This window comes from Phocoena phocoena, chromosome 1, assembly GCF_963924675.1.
Source record: "Phocoena phocoena chromosome 1, mPhoPho1.1, whole genome shotgun sequence".
NCBI classification, from domain to species: domain Eukaryota; kingdom Metazoa; phylum Chordata; class Mammalia; order Artiodactyla; family Phocoenidae; genus Phocoena; species Phocoena phocoena.
The window spans coordinates 44542346-44562372 of NC_089219.1; the positions used below are offsets into that span (position 1 = coordinate 44542346).

At 44.0% G+C, this 20027-nt stretch overlaps 2 protein-coding genes across 2 annotated transcripts; both read right to left on the reverse strand.

The window, feature by feature from the left end:
- Positions 1-2452: 2452 nt before the first annotated feature.
- CZIB (CXXC motif containing zinc binding protein) lies at positions 2453-7694 on the reverse strand. Its single transcript, XM_065895993.1, has 7 exons — positions 7617-7694; positions 6297-6353; positions 5829-5910; positions 5588-5619; positions 4250-4327; positions 3442-3507; positions 2453-2579 (listed from the first exon to the last, which is right to left on the reverse strand). Exons 2-7 carry the CDS (start codon positions 6351-6353, stop codon positions 2502-2504), a joined length of 393 nt encoding a protein of 130 aa, XP_065752065.1. The 5' UTR covers positions 7617-7694; the 3' UTR covers positions 2453-2501.
- Positions 7695-9709: 2015 nt separating this feature from the next.
- On the reverse strand, positions 9710-19672 carry MAGOH (mago homolog, exon junction complex subunit). Its single transcript, XM_065884089.1, has 5 exons — positions 19491-19672; positions 16658-16716; positions 15341-15451; positions 11106-11188; positions 9710-9971 (listed from the first exon to the last, which is right to left on the reverse strand). Exons 1-5 carry the CDS (start codon positions 19576-19578, stop codon positions 9872-9874), a joined length of 441 nt encoding a protein of 146 aa, XP_065740161.1. The 5' UTR covers positions 19579-19672; the 3' UTR covers positions 9710-9871.
- Positions 19673-20027: the final 355 nt, after the last annotated feature.

Genomic DNA, 20027 nt, shown 5'->3' on the forward strand with positions numbered 1-20027 from the left:
CAGCGGAGCCACAGTCGCTCCCACCCCCATCCCCCCAGGAGACTCTCCAAGACCAGCAGGTAGGTCTGGCCCAGGCTTCTATCAAATTAGTGCTTTTGCCCTGAGTCCCAGAGCATGTGAGGTTTTGTGTGCCCTTTCAGCTTCTTCTTTCCCCAGTTTTGTGGGACTCCTGAAACCAAGCCCCTCTGGCCTTCAAGGCCAATTGCTCTGTGGGCTCTCTTCCCAGGACAGGAACTCCTGTGGGAAGATCCTCTGCAATATAATTACCCTCATTTGTGGGTCATCCAGCTGGGGTACAGGACTTGACTGCATCATAAGCCTGCCTCTCCTACCCATCTCGTGTGGTTCCTTCTTTATATCTTTAGTTGTAGATCTTTCCCAGGAGGTTCCCATATTTTTCATTGATGGTTGTTCTACAAACAGTTGTGATCTTTGTGTGCTCGTGAGAGGAGGTGAGCTAAGGGTCTTTCTACTCTGCCATTTTGACCAATTTATCGGTCATGAAACATCTTTGATAGATTTAATTCCCAGTTACCTTTGGGGGTATTTTTTTGGTTGCTGTTCCTATTGTAAATGGTATTTTCTCTTGGATTGTGTTTTACATGTTGCCAGTGTACTGAAATGCATTTGATTTCTGTATATTGATCTTAAATCCAACACCTGATAATGCTTTTGGATTCACTAAGTGGAAAATCAAAATCTGTGAAAAGTGTTATTTCTTCCTTTTTAGTCCTTGCACCTTACTTTCTTTTCAGTCTAAGTGCTGCGGCAGGGGCGGTGTAGGGACAATGATGAATAGAGTGATCCAGGATATCCTCATCTCACCCCAACCGTGAATGGAGTACTTCAAACATTTCATTTGCTCCGGGTTTCCTGTAGATATCCTTTGTGAGGTAAGGGGAGTTCCTTTCTGTTTCTAGTTTGCTAAGCGTTTCTATGGTTTGTTGCTGAATCTTACCGAATACTTTTTCTGCATCTATTGACATAATCTATGTTCCATCTGTTACTGATTATTTGGGTTCCTCTACTCCCTACAAGATGAGAAAATAATTTACAATATAAAGAAAAGCTTGAGATCCTTTTAGTGCTTGCCTTTATAACACATACTGGCTAGTACGGAGACTAAAACCCAGAAAGCCTGTTTATCCAGCCCGAAGCTCCCTTGTTTGCTTTCAGGCCAGGCAATGGACTGTTCTAGTCGGTGGGGGCTGGTGGAGCTGCTGGCCGAGGGAGGCCAAAGAAGCCCTGCTCTGTCAGGTGCAGAAAGCACAGGCCCAGGGGCCGGGAACACGGGGGACCGGGGGGACCGAGAGGACACGTGACAGCTGCCAGACTGGAGAGGGGACAGGGCGGGCATCTCTTCCCCACCCTTGGCCATGGCCAGCTTTACCTGCCTCTGAGGATCCCCTTCCTAGAGCTCCACAGCCAGCCTCGGAGTGGGCAGACTCTTTCCCAGAGGGCCACTCAGAAAATGAAGGTAGTAATTCTTCCAAAGAATTCCAGGCTCCAGCAGAACACTGGAGAGGAGTAAGGTCTCTCGTGACAGGTTTTCCGAATGGTGGAGTCACCGGTATGAAGACGTGAGCTTGCCCTCATGACTTAACTGTGCACTGAACAACTCTATCCACTGTAAGAGGATCTTAAGACCCAGGGAACCAGGCCCACGAGACACAGAGGCCGGGACTGTTGTCTTCACACCTCCACAGGGCTGTCCAGGGGCAGAAGAACACAGAAGTGTGACCACAAAGGGGACAAACCAGGACCATCAGGAGGAGCTAAAGGAAGCATAGAGGCTGACTCAGCATAAGGAAGAACTTTCATAGGGATTCCCTTGGTGAGAGGGATTGCCCCATCACAGCAAGTGAGCAAAGACCTGAGGACCATCTGGCAGGGACTGGAGAGAGAAGATTCATGCCAGGATGGAACTGCTGCCTCCAAAGTCCCTTCTGTCCCTGGAATAGGCAGTGACACCAATGAACAGAGTTGCCTGGGTTTACCCAAGAGCCAAGGTGGTCAACGTGACGTTCTGGCTCATGACATCATTCCGCAGGCTCCGCTGTACCAATGAGTTTGACACCTCTGGTCCCCTGGGGTGGCCTGTGCTCTCCCAAAGAGCTTGAGAGCCCTTAGGAGCTCTGTGTTCCTATTTTGCAAATTGGATCAGGCTAAGATTCTGTACTGTGGGAAGGTGCCAAGAAGCCATCAAAGCCCTCCAACATGAAGGGGAGTGGAGGGAGTAGAGCGGTTGTTCATCCACCAGTGTAGCACAAACAGGGGCTTTATTGGTGGGGCTCGGGACATTGTGACAGCCCAGCACGCAGGCTGTGAGGGCCTGGGCAGCTGCCAGGAGGCGAGACGTGAGGGGACCAGCCTCTGCACTGTGCTGCTTGGGGACAATGTGTAGGGACAATGATGAATAGCGTGATCCAGGATATCCTCATCTCACCCCAAGCGTGAATGTCCCTTTTCAGTTCTTAGAGGCAAGTGTGCAGGAAGAGGGTTCAGGACTTCACAAACTGGTGGGTGACCTCGTAGATTCCCACAGACTCCTGAGCCTTTTCGTCATAGTCAGTCCAGTCCTGTGGGAAAAAATGGCAGCGTTAGCCTCATGAGGCAGCCTGGACAGCATGGGGAGTGGAGGACTAGGACTTCAAAGGCCCAGCTCAGGCTCCGGCTCAATCTTCAGGAACATGTCAGACCCAGGACAGAGCCAGAGTGCTCGGGCCTGAATTCCTACTCTTTTAGCTTTGTGATTTTGGGCAAGTCACTAACTTCTCTGAGCCTTCATTCTGTCCTCTATTAAAAAAAAAGAGGACAGCAGTAGATTTTACACTGAATGTTGAAAGAATCAAGAGTTAACACATGTAAAAGTATTTAGCCTAGGGCCAGGCACATATGAGAGCTCAGTAAACCCAGTTACTGTTATTAGGTGCTATGCAAACTGAATGTTTTTGTCCTTCCTTCCTCTGAGGCCTGACCACAAGCCTTCCTTATTTGCAAGGCACTAACATGTCCAGTTGATTCTTGGTATTCACAGTAGTTACGTTCTACAAAGTCCCCACAAACACTGCTCCCAGGGGAAATACAGGGTTAGGTTCCTGGGAGCATCTGATTCTGTTTAAAAACACCTTATTTAACATACATACATATATATTTATATAGCTGATTCACTAATACTGAACTCACAGCCAACAGTGCTGTATCTCACACCTGAACAAGCTTGTCTGACACCTATCTTCTCTGTAAGGCACACCCAGCTTTCCTGCGTGTGAACACTAGGCAGCGCTTCAGCACTACACTTGGGGCTATCGTAAACACCAAAATCACCAACAAGAAGCACGGAAGCGTGGAGTCGGCTTCCCACTGAAGAGCCTTGTTCACCAAAAGGGTTATTCCCACCAGGTGCCCTAGAGCTCCCCGCAAGGCCCCCAAGGCCCGTACCTTTTCCTGCAGATTAATGTCACTGAAGACTGTCCCGGATTCCAGACCCTCAGCAGCAAAGCCGGCCTGCAGGTGACAGGAAGGCAGTGGTTAATCTGGGGGAACGGAGGCACTGGTCCGGCCTGTGGGGCCTGGTCAGGGAACTGGCCTTTCTCACACCTCTGGCATCGGAAGACAGAAATACAGTTGGGCTACTGTTCTGGAATAAGTGCTGAGCTTCCATGCCCTGGCAGCTGCCCTGGGACTAGAGTGGTTTCTCCAGATTAGAGCCCTGGCCCAGAAGGCAGGAGGCGTGGGGTAAACCCACCCATTACCCTTGATTTTCTGAAACACCCTGGGCGTGTCACTTCCCTCTCTGGACCTCAGTTTTCTTACTTATGAAACGGGGATGACAATACTCTCTCTTCTGCCTACCTCACAGGGTTGTGAGGTGAAAATGCTACACAAATAAAGTGGCCTGAGCACTGGCTCTGGAGTCGGATAGATGTGGGTTCAAATTACAGCTCCATTGCTTACTAACTGCATCACCCTGGGCAAGTGGCAAAATCTCTAAAGTTCTTTTCTCATCTGAAAAATAGGATGTATAACTTCACAGAGTTACTGTGAGGATTAAGTGAGGTAACATTAAAAGTGACAAGCCTGGTGCCTAACATATATTAGATGCTTAATAAATAACAACTGTTATTCTTAGAAATGAGAATTCCTAGTCCTAGAATTCCTAGTCCACGGTCTCTGCAGGAAGCACAGTTCTACTGTCACTTCCTATACGCCCTCCCCAAAGATACAGGTTCCCCAGGAAGACATGCACCTGGGGCTGGAAATCGACTGGTTCAAGTCCTCGGCACTCAAACTCCACTATCGTCTTGAACTTCTCGTTGTCTTCGGCCTAGAAAGGAAGTGTGTTGAGGAGGTAGGTCCAACTGTGCCCTCAGGTTGACTCCACAGCCCCTGAGAGCCCAGAATGGGACTCAGGGGCAACTCATCCCATCCTGGAAGAAGGCTGCCTTGACACCTGCTTGCCATGAGATCTTCCTGGATGTGGCCTCTGGGGTCAGAGTGCTTGGATGTGAGCTCAGACACAGTTCTGCCTCTCTTTTCCTCTGGGCCTAAGATTGTCAGCTGGAGCTGAGGAAACCACTACAGGTTTATTGTGAGAACCTGAACTAGGTGTAAATTGCCCAGTATAGGACCCGACACTATGCTCAATGAATGGTAGATAAAATTATCAAAATAAAAACTATGAAGAAGAATGTTAAGCTATAAGGTTTCCAGGTCATCCAAAAGGCCCCAGTACACTTCGCTGTGGCCTTTTGCTAACCATCCGCCATGCTGTCAAGGCAGGGGCTGACTTAAAGCCTTTGAAGTGGGATATGCATGTGGAGGAGGCACACTGAGGGGGGTGGTACAGCCAGGAAATTCATGCCTCCCTGACCCCTGGGCCCACAGACCCCAAGGACACACCCACACGTTCATTCTCATTCTGTCATTTACTGTAGAAATGCTTCCTGCACACCAACCATGTGCCTGGCCCTGGATTGGTTTTTGTTTGCTGGTCTGTCTCTTCCACTAGATTATGATTTACTTGAGTGCAAGTCCTTGTGTGATTTTTCCCTTTAACTTCAGGACAAAGCTGAGAATTTGGCATAAATCAGACATTTTTCAAAAATACCAAATAGGAATGGATGAAGACACAGACCCAAAGCATACACTCCCTCCCTCACCTTTGGACTAATCTGTTAATGCAGTAACATATAGATACTTAATAAAATCAAGTATCAAGGATGGATGCACTGTCTCATCCATGGATTCAGAGAAGGCTCACTAGCCCTCCAAGATGTAGACAAGGCAAGTGTTCCCAGCGATGGAAACTGAATGGCCAGGTTGGGTCAGAGGTCCCCTAAGCTCCCACAGCCCAACACCTATAAGAAGGCGGTACAATAGCCTAGTTACGAGTCTTTTTCCTGCCGAGCACTCAGTCAGGGTAAGGTGAATGAATGACTGAGTGAATGAACGAACAAGTAAGCACATGAAGTCAGTCAGTTCCATGTGGGTCACTCTGGTGCAGATATAACTTGAGAACCCAGGCCTCCTAGCTCCCGGCTTGGATCTGATCCCACCATGCCTGCCACTGCAGCAGGAAACTTACATTGTAAGGTTTGATGGTGCTGCTCAAAATCTCTGAAATGTAAAAGAGAAGACAAAGTCGATTTAAGTCCATATCCCGGCCCCACCCAGGTACCCAGATGTGGCCCTGGGCAAGAGTCTACGGCAGAAGCTTGGATCCCTCAGGCCTGGGTCCACCCACAGGTAACATGAGCATGCTTTTGGTCTGGTACCACAAAGCCGATGGCCAGCCTGGCAGAGGTCAATATCCATGGCCTACCTACCAATGGAGTTTTCCCTTGAACACAGCTTGCACTTCTGGACCATGGAGGCACTGCCACGGCCTCCCTTCAGTGCCACGTTGTCCTGGCAAGCAGTAAACAGAACCTCTAGTCACATATCAGTCAGATGTAAGGGTCCCCAGGAGACCCAGTCCTACCACTTATTATCAATTAATATTATAACAATATTTAAATACACACCATCTATATCTACCAAGACCCAGACAGGGTGAGCAACTTGCTAGGACAAGAATCCTGGGAAGGCTTCTTGAGAGCGAGGAAAGGACTTCCCCTTGATTTTGAACTCTGCCTCACATCCCAAAGCCCATTGTTCCCAGTTGATCACACTCTGCCTGCCCTCCCAAACCACAAAAAGTGGGGTCCAAAGACCGGGGAGGTGAGGGCCACATACCCCTGCCCAGAGGCCTATGTGTGTCTGTATATGGGTATAGTGGTGGGGGGAGCGGTTACCGTCAGCCGAATGTACTGCCACTTCTCTGAAATCTCACCACAGTTGCCACATTTCATCTTGGGGAGGGGGAAAAAGAGTATTAGTAAAGAAGTTGGCTCAGTTGGGCAGATGCTGAGGGAAGGGTAAGAACAGTGTGAGGTGGGCAGGTTCATCATCTTGTCAGCAATCTTACCTCATCCTTATGACCAGCCCCACTAAGGACATAACCAGACTTCTCTCTGGGCAAAGTGTTTCTCGTGTTGCCTTGCTCATCCTCCTCTAAGAAGTCCCCAGTCTGACTAGGGATTCAAGGCTCAAGTAGTACAGAAATGGCTTCAAAGTCCCCCCACCCCGTGTTGAGTTAGGAGCTTCCTGTGTGTCCTTACAGGCCCTGTAGGTTCCTGGTAAAAGTATTTATCACTCTGTTGCCACTCCTTCTTTGTCTCCTTCTCTAGACTCTGCTTTTTGAAGCCAGGAAACATCAACTCCTCAAATAAGCCCTGGCACTCGGGCTTCAAAATATTTGGAAATAAAGGTGGGCAGAATGCTTCCTGAAAGATAGGGCTTTTGTCAGGTACTGAAGGATTCTGGGATTTAGACTAAAAGGAAAACAGATCAGAAGCTCCGGGATCTGGGAGAGTAAAGGACCTCAAACTGCTCAGTTAAGAAGAGGACCTCTGTATACCATCCCACTAGAGTACCAGATTTACCAATACAGGATGGGGAATTAAGAATGGAGCCATGCACAAAATTAAATGATTTCACAGTAAATAAAACCTAATCAGCAAAAGAGAAGATGAAATTATTCTTACTAAATCATCACAAGATCCCTACAAGTAGCCTTTCGTTTAGTGTTTGTTTACATACCATGAAATACGTTACGGAGGAAAAAATTACAAAAGATATTTCAAGATACTGCCAATTAAGAATTAACCAGTAGGTCTTCCCTGGTGGCGCAGTGGTTAAGAATCCTCCTGCCAATGCCGGGGACACGGGTTCGAGCCCTGGTCCGGGAAGATCCCACATGCCGGGAACAACTAAGCCCGTGTACCACTGCTACTGAGCCCACACGCCTAGAGCCCGTGCTCTGCAACAAGAGAAGCCACCGCAATGAGAAGCCTGCACACCGCAACGAAGACCCAACGCAGCCAATAAATAAAATTTTAAAAAGAATTGACCAATAAACTTAAAAAAGCAAACATAAAATTCTACCCAGAAGAAAAGAGAACATTTAATAAGCATTTCTCACCTAGCTGGAGAGAAAGCTCCCGTTCACCACTGAGATGAGGGTGGGAAACCTTTACGCGGCCCCGGCCCCGGCGCCCCCACCACAGCCTTACCTTCAGGTACCACCGGAAGTCCTCGCCCACTGGCCGGAGGTTGGTGACATTCTCCAGCGTGGCTTTGAGCTGCAGCGCAATTTTCTGAGAGGAGGAGCGCCAGGGCGACGGCGTCAACAGCGCCCGGGCCCGCGCCTAGCCCCTGCCCGGCCCCACCCCTCTCCTCCCCCCCCCCCGGCATGAGCTGTGCCTCCCCGCTCCTTCTCAGCGCGAGCTCACTCCCCTCCTTCCCTCCTGGCGCGAGCTCCTGCCTCCCAGGTTCTCGTCGTTTCCCAGGTTCTCGTCACCTCCCGGCCTCTGCCCCGGCAGCACGTCGCCTCCGCTTACCCCCATAGCGACCCGGCTCAGCCGCCGCTGGCTGCGGCCACTGCTTTCCGGCCCGTCGTAAACGGCGGGCGCCGCATGCGCACCCTCGCTGCGGCTCTGGGCGGGGCGCGGGGCGGGTCTCAGTGCGCCGGGGCTACCCCCGCACACCTGGCTTTTTCTCCCAGGTAAAGTGGTCTTGTGGAGGTAGGCTGAGTCCGCAACTAGCCGGTGCTCAGACCCGCGGAAGGCTGCCTCCAGCAATCGGTAATTCCAGATATTTACTGAACGCCATGCTAGTCTGAGGGATACCGCAGCAAACAAGACAGTCCTGCCCGAAACCTCTGCGGGGTCCGCTTCCTGCCCTTCAGACTCTTGCCTTCCCTCACCCAACCTCGCGCTTGGTCCCTGCCTGCCCTTGGAGGCTTCTTAGATCACGTTCACCCAGCCCAGGGCCGGCTTCGTAGGTTTGAGGGACGGGACCTTTTTCATCTTTAAACTGCTCCTTCCTCCTTCCCCCAGGGGACCTTTCAGAGGGTTGGCTCGTGCACATGTCCTCATTGTGGTCGCCAAGACTGGACACTCCCTTTCAGCTGGCTCTTCTCTGAGTTCCTGGTTTGTTTTCTATCATACATTTACTGAACCTGTGCTCTTGTGCAGGGCACAGTCGAGACCATACAGAAGCTGTGAGCATTATAAGGAACAGCCTGTTTGAGGCTTTTACAGCTTCCTGAGGTCTAGTTTCTTTAAAATTTGGAGTGACTCTTTTCGGATGTCTACTTTGCCACGAATTTACCTGATTGCCAGGTACCTTTCTGTAGCAGAGGGTGCACTATAGCCAGGAAGCCTGACATCTCAGGTCCCAGATCTGCACCTAACTTGCTGCCCTGTAATCTTTGAAGGAGGCAAAGTACACTGTGTGTGTGTTGTGGAGGAACACTTGCCTAGGAGTCACCAGACTTGGGACCTGTCCCAAGTTGGCCTGTCTTGAGGGATGTTGAGCTCAGCCTAATCACCTCCCCTCAGTCAAATGAGATTTATCAAGACCTCGTTTCTTTCAGCGCCCACTGTCTGTTCAGTCAGCAATTTGCCTCATTAAGGAAGCCATGCAATTTAGCAGCAAGAAAAAGTTCCTACAGATTTACCTGCTGAAAAAATCCCCACACTATCTACAACAACTAGGTTGCTTCTTAATGGCCGCTGGTATTCTGATTTTCAAATGAATTATTGGAAAAATTTTGAGACCAGGCATTTTATCCCTTATAATGTATTAAACCAAATATTTCCCCCCATACTGAAGTAGCTTCAGATAGATCTATAAAGGTGATTTTAAAACCCCCAACCTCAGTTATTAAGCTGGATGAAAACAACAAAACCCAAAATACCAACCACAATACTATTTCACATCTAAAAAATTAACAATACTTCATTAATACCAAATATCATGTTCAAATTTCCTTAATGATGTCAATTTTACATTTCCTGAATCATGATCCAAATAGGGTTCAAATGTTGTATTGATTGTGTGTCTCTCAAATCTCCTTTTATAGGTTCTCACTCCATCTCCATTTATTTTATGTTTGCAGCTTATTTTTTGAAGAAATCAGATCCCTTGTCCTGGAGTTTCCCAGGACAAGGATATTGATTGGATTTCCACTGTATTTATTAGCATGTTTCTCTATTCTTTTACTTCCTGTAAACTGGTAGGTATATGTATAGAGTTGATTAGATTTTTGGCAATATTTCACATAGGATGTCAGTGTTAAAAAGTGAGAAGAGTGCACGTGTTCGGGTCTTTATAATAAAAATTGCATTTTGTTACGTATTTATTAAAGACAATCATTTATAGTTTATAAAAAAAATACTGCCCTGATATACACAAAAATGTCTTGATAATGGTAATTAAAAGGAGCACTCCCACCCCCCTTGTGTCCACACAATCAATATTCAATCTAGATTGGCTTGATCTTGAAGTGTAATCCAATAAGACTGAAGACCAAACACTTCAGGTCCTGGACAAGATAATAAAATACTCGTAAGCCTTCTGGATCCCTAAAATGCAAGAAGAAAAAAATGTTTAAAAAGCTGAGAAAACTCAGCAAAAAAATACCATTTACTAACCCAGATTATTTATGTACCAGGATATTCCTCATAGAGGTATTTACATAATTAAAACTTTGAAAACAACCCAGTGTCCAAAAAGAAGAAAAAGCCTATACGCTATATATTAAAATGTAATATTATGAGGTAATTTAAAATGTTAAGGTTTCTTCTTAATGAGGAAATGCTTATATTAAGTGGGAAAAAATCATGATTAAAGTAACAGGCTGTTGATCTCAATTACATTTTTTGTGCTTTAAAAGACTATATATATTTTTTAAAGCACAGGAAAAAGACAAGAAATACTTTAAGATGGTTATCTAATTGATAAGTTTACGGGCTATTTTCACCTTTCTACTTTTCTGTATTTCCTATATTTTCAACAATGAACATGTATTACCTTCAGAATTAGGAAAACTTATTTTTGAAGTAGTACTAAGCAGGACCAAGAGGCTGAAGATTACTACAGCATAACTGGGTAAGAACAAGACTGTTCCTGTGAAGACAGTTATGCCTAACATGTACTAAAAGTGAGCCATATCTAACCCCAAATCCTCAAAGCACAAGACCCAAAGAGGTTGCCAAATTCTAAGGATTCTTTGTAGCATGTAGATTCATGTCTCAACTTTATAATTTACCCTGACAAAATGAATTTTTAAATTTATATTCTGAATAATTTCAAGTTTCACTAAAGTCAGGCTTTAAGATGTGCTATCGGAATAGCCAACACTGAGGAAGGTGTTCAGACTCATTGATTCTACAGTTTATTTCCAGCACTTGTTTTTTTGTGTTTCATTTCTGTTCTGGCCAGATTCTTACCCACTTTGGCTGCTCTTATGGCATTACTCTGTGTGTGTGTCACTGAGAAGCTCTTATTAACAATGATTGACTAAAACACCAAAAGCAAAAGGAGCAAGCCCTTGAAAATATATAATTTGGAGTCTCTCTATTGAGGGGGACAAAGCTGACCAATTCTGTCTTACATTTGTACCAGATCTTACCATAATGGTCCCAATTTGGTTAAGGGTTTCATATCAGCCTGCTCTAAAACAGACACATCTGGATATAAGGATCATGGATACTTACTTGGATTGATTGACATCAATAAGGGAACCAATTTTTGACGTTGTGAAAGAAATATGTTCATCTCCAATGACAATTTCAAGCTCCTAGAAACATGAAATGTCAATTTAATTGGATTTTTCATCAGTCACACAGGAGAAGGGTTCATCATCTGCCAAATCACATAAACTATAATACAGCTGGCCACATTCCCAAGACCAGTTCAATCTGAGCCCTAAACTGTACTGGGCACTGGAAACAAAGAGATAAATAATTGGTATGAGATAAATACTGGTTTAGCCCTTGAGTAGCTTATACTCTTAGAGGAAGTTGTATGTGTGAGGCTCCACCATTTAGAAGAATTTACATCATGCTTTGTATAGGACTTTTCATTGTTAACAATGTGGAGTAACGTATAAATCTGTTTTACGAATACTTAAGAATCTAACTTTTCTGGGCAACATGGGACAAGTAAAAGAATTCCAGACCCTGAGCAGATCCCAGCTTTGTCACTTACTAGCTGTATGCCCTTGGGTCTGAATTTCTAAAGAGTGAAACAAGTACTATAATCTTAAAAAAAAAAAAAAATCTATTGGGTGGGGAATTGTAGGGCGGTGCCTATGGGACAGATCAGCAAAACCAAACAAACATCTCTGCCCTTGTGGAACTTACAATCTATTTTTTCAATATTTATTATTTATTTATTTATTTATTTTTGGCTGAATTGGGTCTTAGTTGTGGCATGTGGGATCTTCATTGAGGCATGCAGGATCTGTTGCTGCAGCGCTCGAGTTCTTCCTTTGTTGAGGTACATGGGCTTCTCTCTAATAGTGGCTTTAGCTGCCCCGTGGCACGTGGGATCTTAGTTTCCCCGACCAGGGATCGAACCCGCATCCCCTGCACTGGAAGGAGGATTCTTTACCACTGGACCACCAGGGAAGTCCCAAACTTACAATCTATTGAGCTCTACTTCTTAACACTCAGATTTGAAAATGTTAATATTTTATCATATCTGTGTCAGATTTCTTTTTTAAGAAATATTAGAGTTTAGACCCACCTCCCACTCTGTTCTCCTTCCTGCCTCCCCAGAAGTTGGGGTGTATTCTTTCCAATCATGATTTTATATTAGGTAGTATATTTTTAAAATTTTACATAAATGATCGTACTATATCTTTTTGCTTTTTTCATTCAACAAGGGTTTTTGTTAATTTGTTTTTTATTGAGTTAACATTGTTTTTTTGTTGCTGTTGTTGTTTTTGGCCACACCATGCAGCTTGTGGGATCTTAGTTCTCTGACCAGGGACTGAACCTGGGCCCACGGCAGTGAAGGCAACGAGTCCTAACCACTGGACCACCAGAGAATTCCCATATTGGGTTAAAATTGGTTTAAAAGTTTCATGTGTACAATACTATATTTCTACTTCTGTAAATACTAGAGTGTGCCCACCACCCAAAATTTAGTTTCCATCTGTCACCATACAGTTGATCCCCTTTACCCATTTTGCAACACCCCCTCCCCACCTCCCCCAGCCCCTTCCCTCTGGTAACCACTACTCTGATTTCTCTATCTATGTGGTTTTGTTTGGCTTATTCATTTATTTTGTATTTTGTTTTCAACAAAGTTTTTGTAGGTAGATCAAGTCCATTAGTTTTAAATGCTTTAGAATATTCATTTCCCTATTGAAGCAGACTTAAGTTCCCAATTTTTGTTTCTATAAACAATGTGGCAAAGATATCCTTCTATGCATCTTGTGTATATATGTGAAAATCTCTCTAGGAAATTCCTAGAAGGTAAACATATTTTCAGCTCTGCTAGACACTAACAAATCGTTCCCTAAATGGTTGTAGCAATGTTGTTTCCACCAGTATATATGAATCCCCCTTTTCTTTCTCATATCCTTTTTAAAACTTGGTGCCTTTTTTTTTTTTTTGACCATTCTAATAGGTCTGACATTGTATTTCACTGTTGTCCTCATTTTCACTTTTCAAATAAAACTGTAAATGTTTTCATAAATTTATTACCCACTTGTTTTTCCAGCTCTGTAATTGTCTATTCATAACCCTTACACATTCTGCCACTAGTTTACCTTTTTATTATTAATTTGTAGTTCTTTATATATTCTGGATTGAAATGCTTTGCCAGTTATGTTTTGCAAATACCTTCCTCTAACCTGTGGCTTATCTTTCTATTTTATCTTGATATCTTTAGATAAAAAGAAGTTTTAAATTTAATGAAGTCAAATTTACTAATCTTTTCCCTTGAGGAGTTTAGAAAACTTCTCTACCCGGAAATAATAAGACAGTCTATATTTTCTTTTATGTTTTAAAATTTTGCTTTATTTCTATAAATCGTCTAATTAAAAAATACTCTGTAAATATATTGCCAATCAACTTGGTATACTGTGTTAAACAGTCCATCCTTTTTCTATTAATTTGAAAGCTCAACTCTGTCATATACTGTTCCAAGTTCCCGTATACTCATGGGTTAATGTTTCTGGGTTCTCTATTCTGTCCCATTGGTTTAGTGGTCAATTCCTGAGGCCATGTCACCATACAAATGACTATAGTTTTATAAGAAATCTTCAAAATTATCTTGGCTACTCTTGCCCCTTTGATCTTCCATGAATTTGAGGCTCCATCAGGTTTTAGGAAAAATCCTGTTGTGATTTTGATCTGAATTTATAAATTATTTTGGTGAAAATCGATATAATATTGAGTCTTCCCATCCACAAAAATGATACATATTTTTATGTCCTTCTGTAAAGCCCTTTCCCATAAGTTTTATATATCTTGTTAAATTCACTCCCAAGTTCTGTACAGCTTTTGTTGCTGTTATGAATGGGATTTTGTTTTTAATTACACTATCCAGTAGGTTGTTGCTGGTATATAGGAGTATGCCTTGCCCACTTCACAGGACTACTGTGAATGCTGAATGAGCTAATGGAGCTGAAAATTTTATCAATCCTAAAGCAAAATACGTATATATAGTATTACTAAGATCTCATGAACGTTAATTAAAAAGTTAACTTGAGTAAGTACTGAGGATGAGATTTTTTTCACTCTTCCTCAAGAGTTAGTTGGCCCATCATTCTGAGGTTAATTAGAATAAGCTTATATGAGTTTTCATATTAATTTAATAAATATAATTATTTTTGAGCTTTTACTATACACTGGCACTATTTCAGTCACTAGAGATATAGCAGTGGAAAAAATAGGTAAAGTCCTTGTACCGAGAAGTATGCATGTGTATGTGTACGTCTGTTGCAGTGGAGGAGGAAGAGAGATGCATAAGGAAAATCAAACAAGGCAATTTCAGACAATGATAAATGCTATGAAGACAAAAACCAGATTTTTTTTTTTAAGTGGTGGGGAAAGGCATTTTAGATTGGACGGACAGGCAAGACATCAATCACTGAGGAAGTGACATGTGAAGACCTCAATAATAAAGACAGTTGGATAGAATGTTCCGGGCAGCATGTAGGAAATGCAAAGGTCCTAAACTAAGAACCACCTAGGTGTATCCGAGTAACAGAAATAAGACTGGTGAGGTCTGAACACAGTGAGAGATGGTGAGAATAGTAGAAAGTAAGGTGGGAATGTGGACTTTATTTTAAATGCAGTGGGAAGCCACTGGAGAGTTTAAAATTAGTGGAATAAACAAATTTACATTTTAAAAGATTACTCTGGCTTCAGGAAGGAAAAAATGGGCTGTACAGGACAAAAGAAGAAACAACGAAATCAATTAGAAGTCTGGATTAGGAAAGCAGCATTAAAGTGGAAAGAAGAACCTGTCCTATTAATTCTGTCAAATATGACAGTGGCTTTTATTTTTTAATTGCCACAATGTTTTCAGAATAAATATCTAAGCCATGAATTTAAACAGATATACTTAGTTGCCTGTATGATTTTCCATTAGATTGTTGAAATAACTATGTTTTATTTATCTTTGCACCCTCACAACGTTTTGTCCATAGTCATTACTCAGTAAGTAATATGGGCAGCAAGTACTCTGAGAAGCAAGGGAGGGATCACAAGAGGAAATTAAGGGCTGGGCTCTAGGTGGAGAGCAGCACCACCTGCTCTCCCCGATCCTCTGTGTGGGATTAGTGCTTTCTTAGACCAACGTGCTGGTAATCTGCTCTGTGTAGGGCTCCATATCGCACATCCATACATGAGTATATTCAGTATCATATGCAGAGCAGTAAACCTCATCTTATTTGTAAGATTTTTGCACTGTGGATAGTTGCTGAAACACCCACCTGCCGGCCCACTCGGTCAGGAGGAGGCCACAGAGCATCATCCTCTTTGGTAATTTCACTGTCATCAATTATTCTCTTCAGTTCCTCCATCACACTTCTATGTACATAAGCCTGAAAGCAAGTTAAAAAACAGAATTTAAACTGTATCGCTAAGCAGCATTCTGACTCAGATAGTGATGAAAAATAAAAAGACTACTCATGAAAACTTATTTCTGGCACCTCTGTAAGTGGGAAGACATTCCGGCTTGACCTCAGCATGCCAAGAGGACGGCAGGGTCAGAAGTGCCCAATGACTACACCTCAGTCCCCCAACTAGTAGTTTCTATTTCTTGGTACATCCTGTTCATGTGGACCTACTCCTTGCCTACCTACAAAACTCACACTGGAGCCCCAAACAAAAGATCTGTGAGTAACTCTGGTTCATTTTAACTAAATGACATGCTTCTGAAGGGCAGAGATATGTCTTTTGCATTTCACATATTAGTCCACATTAAAAAAAACTGTGAGGATGCTAACATGTGTGGGTAAGCATAATACTGATTGCTAATTAAATACAATAGCATGAGAATATACTGACTGTTAAGATAATATACTGACTGTTAAGGTTTCATCAAAGTGGTTAAAAGAATAACTTTGACGAAACCTTAACGGTGTGGTAGAAATCATGCCAAAATGGAGCACACGGACTTGACAAAGGCAGGCACAGGTCTGAATTCCTGCTCAATCTCTTACTAGGAGGGCTAACTTTGTACCAGCCCCATTATTAATATCTGGGCCTTCACTGTCTTATCTGTAAAGGGTATATAATACCACCCATCACAGAGACTTACAGTAAGGGTTAAAATAAGCTCACAGATGTAATACCTAGTGTCATGCCTGGCATCTAACATGCATTCAGTGATGTTAACTGCTTTCCCATGCTCCCTTTCCCCCATTCAAATGCAAATTAAAAGAGCTCTATTGAGTGCTAGGTACCAGGGAATACGTCAAACACTAAGTTAGTGGGGTGGTAGGTTTTCTGTTTTATCAGATGAAGCAACTGAAACTTATCAAGTTCAACCAGGAAGTGTGCCCAAGGTCACAAGGTTAGTAAGTAGCAGATTCAGGGTTCAAACCAAGATTTGCAAGACTTCAAATGATTACCCGTTACCGATTCAGCATTGTTAAAGAAAATATAAACTAAAAGAAGATTTGAGAAAAACTTTAGAAGCTATCTACAGACATGTCTATACTTCCCTGTTCTTTATCTTTCAATACTACTCACACAAAGAACAAAAACAGGACAAAAGGCTAAACGGCTCTCAGAGGATTCATTACCTCTTTTCTGATCATGACATCATTTTTGTAATTGCTGTTGTTGGCGTATCTCAATTTCCCTGTGAGGGGCAAAAAACAAATTCAATATATAATAAAAACATATAAATAAAGCCTGCCTTATCAGTAAACAAAGAATGTTGCCACCATCAAGCCACCAGCCACACCACTCCCAGCTCCCTCCCCACGGGTGCACCCTGAGGGGATTCAGGGTGGGGGAAACAGGATACTGGCCCTAGATAGTTAAGGTGCATATCAAAGGAATGACCTCAAGGAGCCAAGCATCTTCCTCTACATAGGAAAGTGCTAACTTCTTTAACTTGAGCTGCCTGGTATTTCTTTAATTAATAGTTAATAGTAATATTTTGATGTTCTGACTACCTGTTTTTTTTGTCTTTGGGGTTTTTTTTTTTTTTTTTGCACAAACTCCTATATATTCTGGCTCATCCCTTACCTCTTCGGAACAGTCCCTCAAAGCTATCTGAGAGCCTGTCTCCCAGGCTTAAGTCCTCAGTATTTCTGCCGAATAAAACATAATTCTCAATCTTTAAGTTGTGTTTTTTTTTTTTTTCAGTCGACACTATTAAATAGCCTCCTAGCCAAAAATACAGCTGACAACGAATTACAATTCTTGCAAAAGCCAGCTCAGGTGTGAGAAAAGAACAGACTCTTTTGTGACTGGCAAATCATGTCTCTGCAGGTTAATGTCCTCAGCTGAAAATAGGAGAAATTGATAACTCACCTGCACCCAGGGCCTTCTAAGGCTCAAAAGAGTGGTGAAAACTTCTGCAAACTGTAAAACACTTTTTACATATATTAACATGTGACTGTGAAAAAACTCTCATCTATCCTTATGATGGAAAAGCTGTGGATTTATTATTGAGCATATTTGGTATACAAGGCCCTTTGTGCATATGTGCATCTAACAGGCTAATTTGGGTATATAGGGTGGATATGAAGGAGAAGATAAAAGGAAATAGAGGAGATAATTATTTCCCTATAGAAGGCACACTAAAAAGAGCCAAATTAATTGATGCCTCACTGCACTGTCTCTCTGCCTCGAGTCTCTCCTTTCAGGTCATTCTCCATACAGTGGATAAAGTGATATAGTAACAGATGGCTCTGATTAGGTTACTCTAACACTCTGATACCAACAATGGCTTCCCACTGCCTTCTTGATAAAATCCAAATCCCTTAACGTGGCTTACTGTTAAGCTGAGCCCCTTTCCAGCCTCACTCCTATAATAGTCCTCTCTCACAGAGCTGGAGTTAATCAAACTATAGCTGACCCTTAAACAACGTGGGGGTTAGGGGTGCCCACCCTCTACACAGTCGAAAATCTGAGTATAACTTAAGAGTCAGCCAGCCCTCTGCATCTGCGGTTCCTTGGTATCTACGGTTCCTTACCCGAGATTCAACCAACTGTGGATCATGTAGTACCATAGTATTTACTATAGGAAAAAATTTGCATATAAGGGGACCCATGCAGTTCAAACCTTTGTTGTTCCAGGGTCAACTGTCTTGGTTTCTGCCTGAAACATCCTATGCACTTTTTGGGGTTTCAGCCTCCTTGCTGTTAATGCTGTCCAAAATGCCTTCTTGACTCATCTGCCTAACCAACTCCTACACATTCCTAAAGACTCACACACCCCCTTCCCCGTGTCATTTTATACAGGAAGCCTTCTTTGACCCTTCAGGATAGGTTAGGTGCCTTCTTTCTGCTCCTAGAATCTTCTGTTTCTTTCTACCACAACACCCAATACACTGTCTTGCTATTGTTAACAAAACTTTCTCTACAATTGGGGCTTGTCAGTTCATCTTTGTGCCCCCATTTAGTGGAAGTTTTCTGTCATCTTTGACTCCTTTTCCTTCACCGTACTGGCCACGCCCCAAATCTTATCAATTGGCAAAGTCCTTTTGGTTCTGCCTCCAACAGTATCCTAAATCCTTCCCTCTACTTTTACTATCACTCTAGTCCCAATCAACATCCTTTTTGTCTTAACAACTGTAACCGTCTCCCATTAAGTAGTTGCCATTCTTGCCCATTCTGCACCTAATAGTTACAATACTTTTTCAAGAACAGATTACATCTCTGCTTGAAACTTTCCAATTGCTTCCTGCTGCACTTAGAAAAAAATCTAAACTCTACCATAAACTATAAAGACTACATGGTGTGACCCCTGCATATCCGACATCATCTCCTACTATCCTCCCCAGAGGTCAGTACTCTTCAGCCACAATGGGCACCTGAAACATGCCTAACACATCTCTGCCCTACGGCCTTGACACTTGTTTCTCCCTCTGCCTAGAATGCTCTTCTTCCTGAGCTTCACAAGGCTGGCTCCTTCTTGGCAATTAGATCTCAGTTCAAACATCTGCTCTTCAGCGAGTTCTCCAATGGCCACCCTTTCTAAAAGCGGCCCACCAGCAATTATTTCATCATTTTATTTTCTGACCACTCATCACTATCTGGAATCTTTTTTTTTTTTTTTTTACGATCTCCCAGCACGAGGATACAAGTTCCATGAAAGAGGAAGCCTGTCCATCGTTCACTCCTGCACCCCAGAATGTGGAACAGAACCTGGCACAAGATAGGCGCTCAAGTAATGTTTGTTGAATGAAGCATTATGGTCAAAAACGTCACTAAACAGAAGTCCGTGCACACATACAGAAAGAACCAGTGGGGAGGACATAGGATCGTTCCCTCCAAATCAGCGCCTCACAGCCATCTGTCCCTTCCTCCTCCAGTTCCTCGTACATTCCGGACCCCCGGCCTCCCCACTAGCCCGCCCCCAGGCCTAGTCCTCGCTCCCGGGAAGCGGGAGGCTTCTCTCACCGTCCGGCCGGAACTCAAACTCCAGGAATTCGTGGCCGAATTTGCCCTTGTGACCCACATAGTAACGCAGATAGAAATCACTCTCCATAGCTGGCAAAAGGCAACCAACACCAAACTTTAATAGCAAACCTCACCGCCGCCGTACGCCCCCGACACTGACGTTTACGGTGGCGCGCGGAAGTGACGTCAGGCAACGGCACGGCCTGCAGCGGAGAGACTCCCTCCCTACCCCATTCACCCGGAGGTGGGACAAGGCGGCTGCGCCCTTCCCGGCCGAATGAAGCTGCATTTCCCCGGAGGCGGGGTCTGTGCAGCCCTGCCGGCTCAGCCCGAGGCGTGAAGGGCCTGAGGCTGGTCGACCTGCCTTCTCCTGGGCTTGAGGCCGGAAGCCGTCCGTGGACTTCTGGGCCCCGCGGCGGGGGGCGGGGGTCTGGAGGTCGCGTTGCCTGACCTCGGGCTTAACACCCGGAATACTGCGTCCCCCCAGGCTCCACCTCCATTTGGGACACCCGACTGTGTGGGTCGGAAAAGGCCCTT

Excerpts from the sequence above, each read along its gene's own strand:
- MAGOH (XM_065884089.1), bottom strand. The coding sequence starts at position 19,578 with ATGGAGAGTGATTTCTATCTGCGTTACTATGTGGGTCACAAGGGCAAA. Across the intron at positions 15,452-16,657 it reads ATGTCATGATCAGAAAAGAG|GCTTATGTACATAGAAGTGT; the intron begins GTAATGAATCCT and ends ACTTGCTTTCAG. Across the intron at positions 9,972-11,105 it reads ATTGATGTCAATCAATCCAA|GGATCCAGAAGGCTTACGAG; the intron begins GTAAGTATCCAT and ends CTTGCATTTTAG.
- CZIB (XM_065895993.1), bottom strand. The coding sequence starts at position 6,353 with ATGAAATGTGGCAACTGTGGTGAGATTTCAGAGAAGTGGCAGTACATT. Across the intron at positions 5,911-6,296 it reads GGCAGTACATTCGGCTGACG|GACAACGTGGCACTGAAGGG; the intron begins GTAACCGCTCCC and ends ACTGCTTGCCAG. Across the intron at positions 2,580-3,441 it reads ACATTAATCTGCAGGAAAAG|GACTGGACTGACTATGACGA; the intron begins GTACGGGCCTTG and ends TTTTTCCCACAG.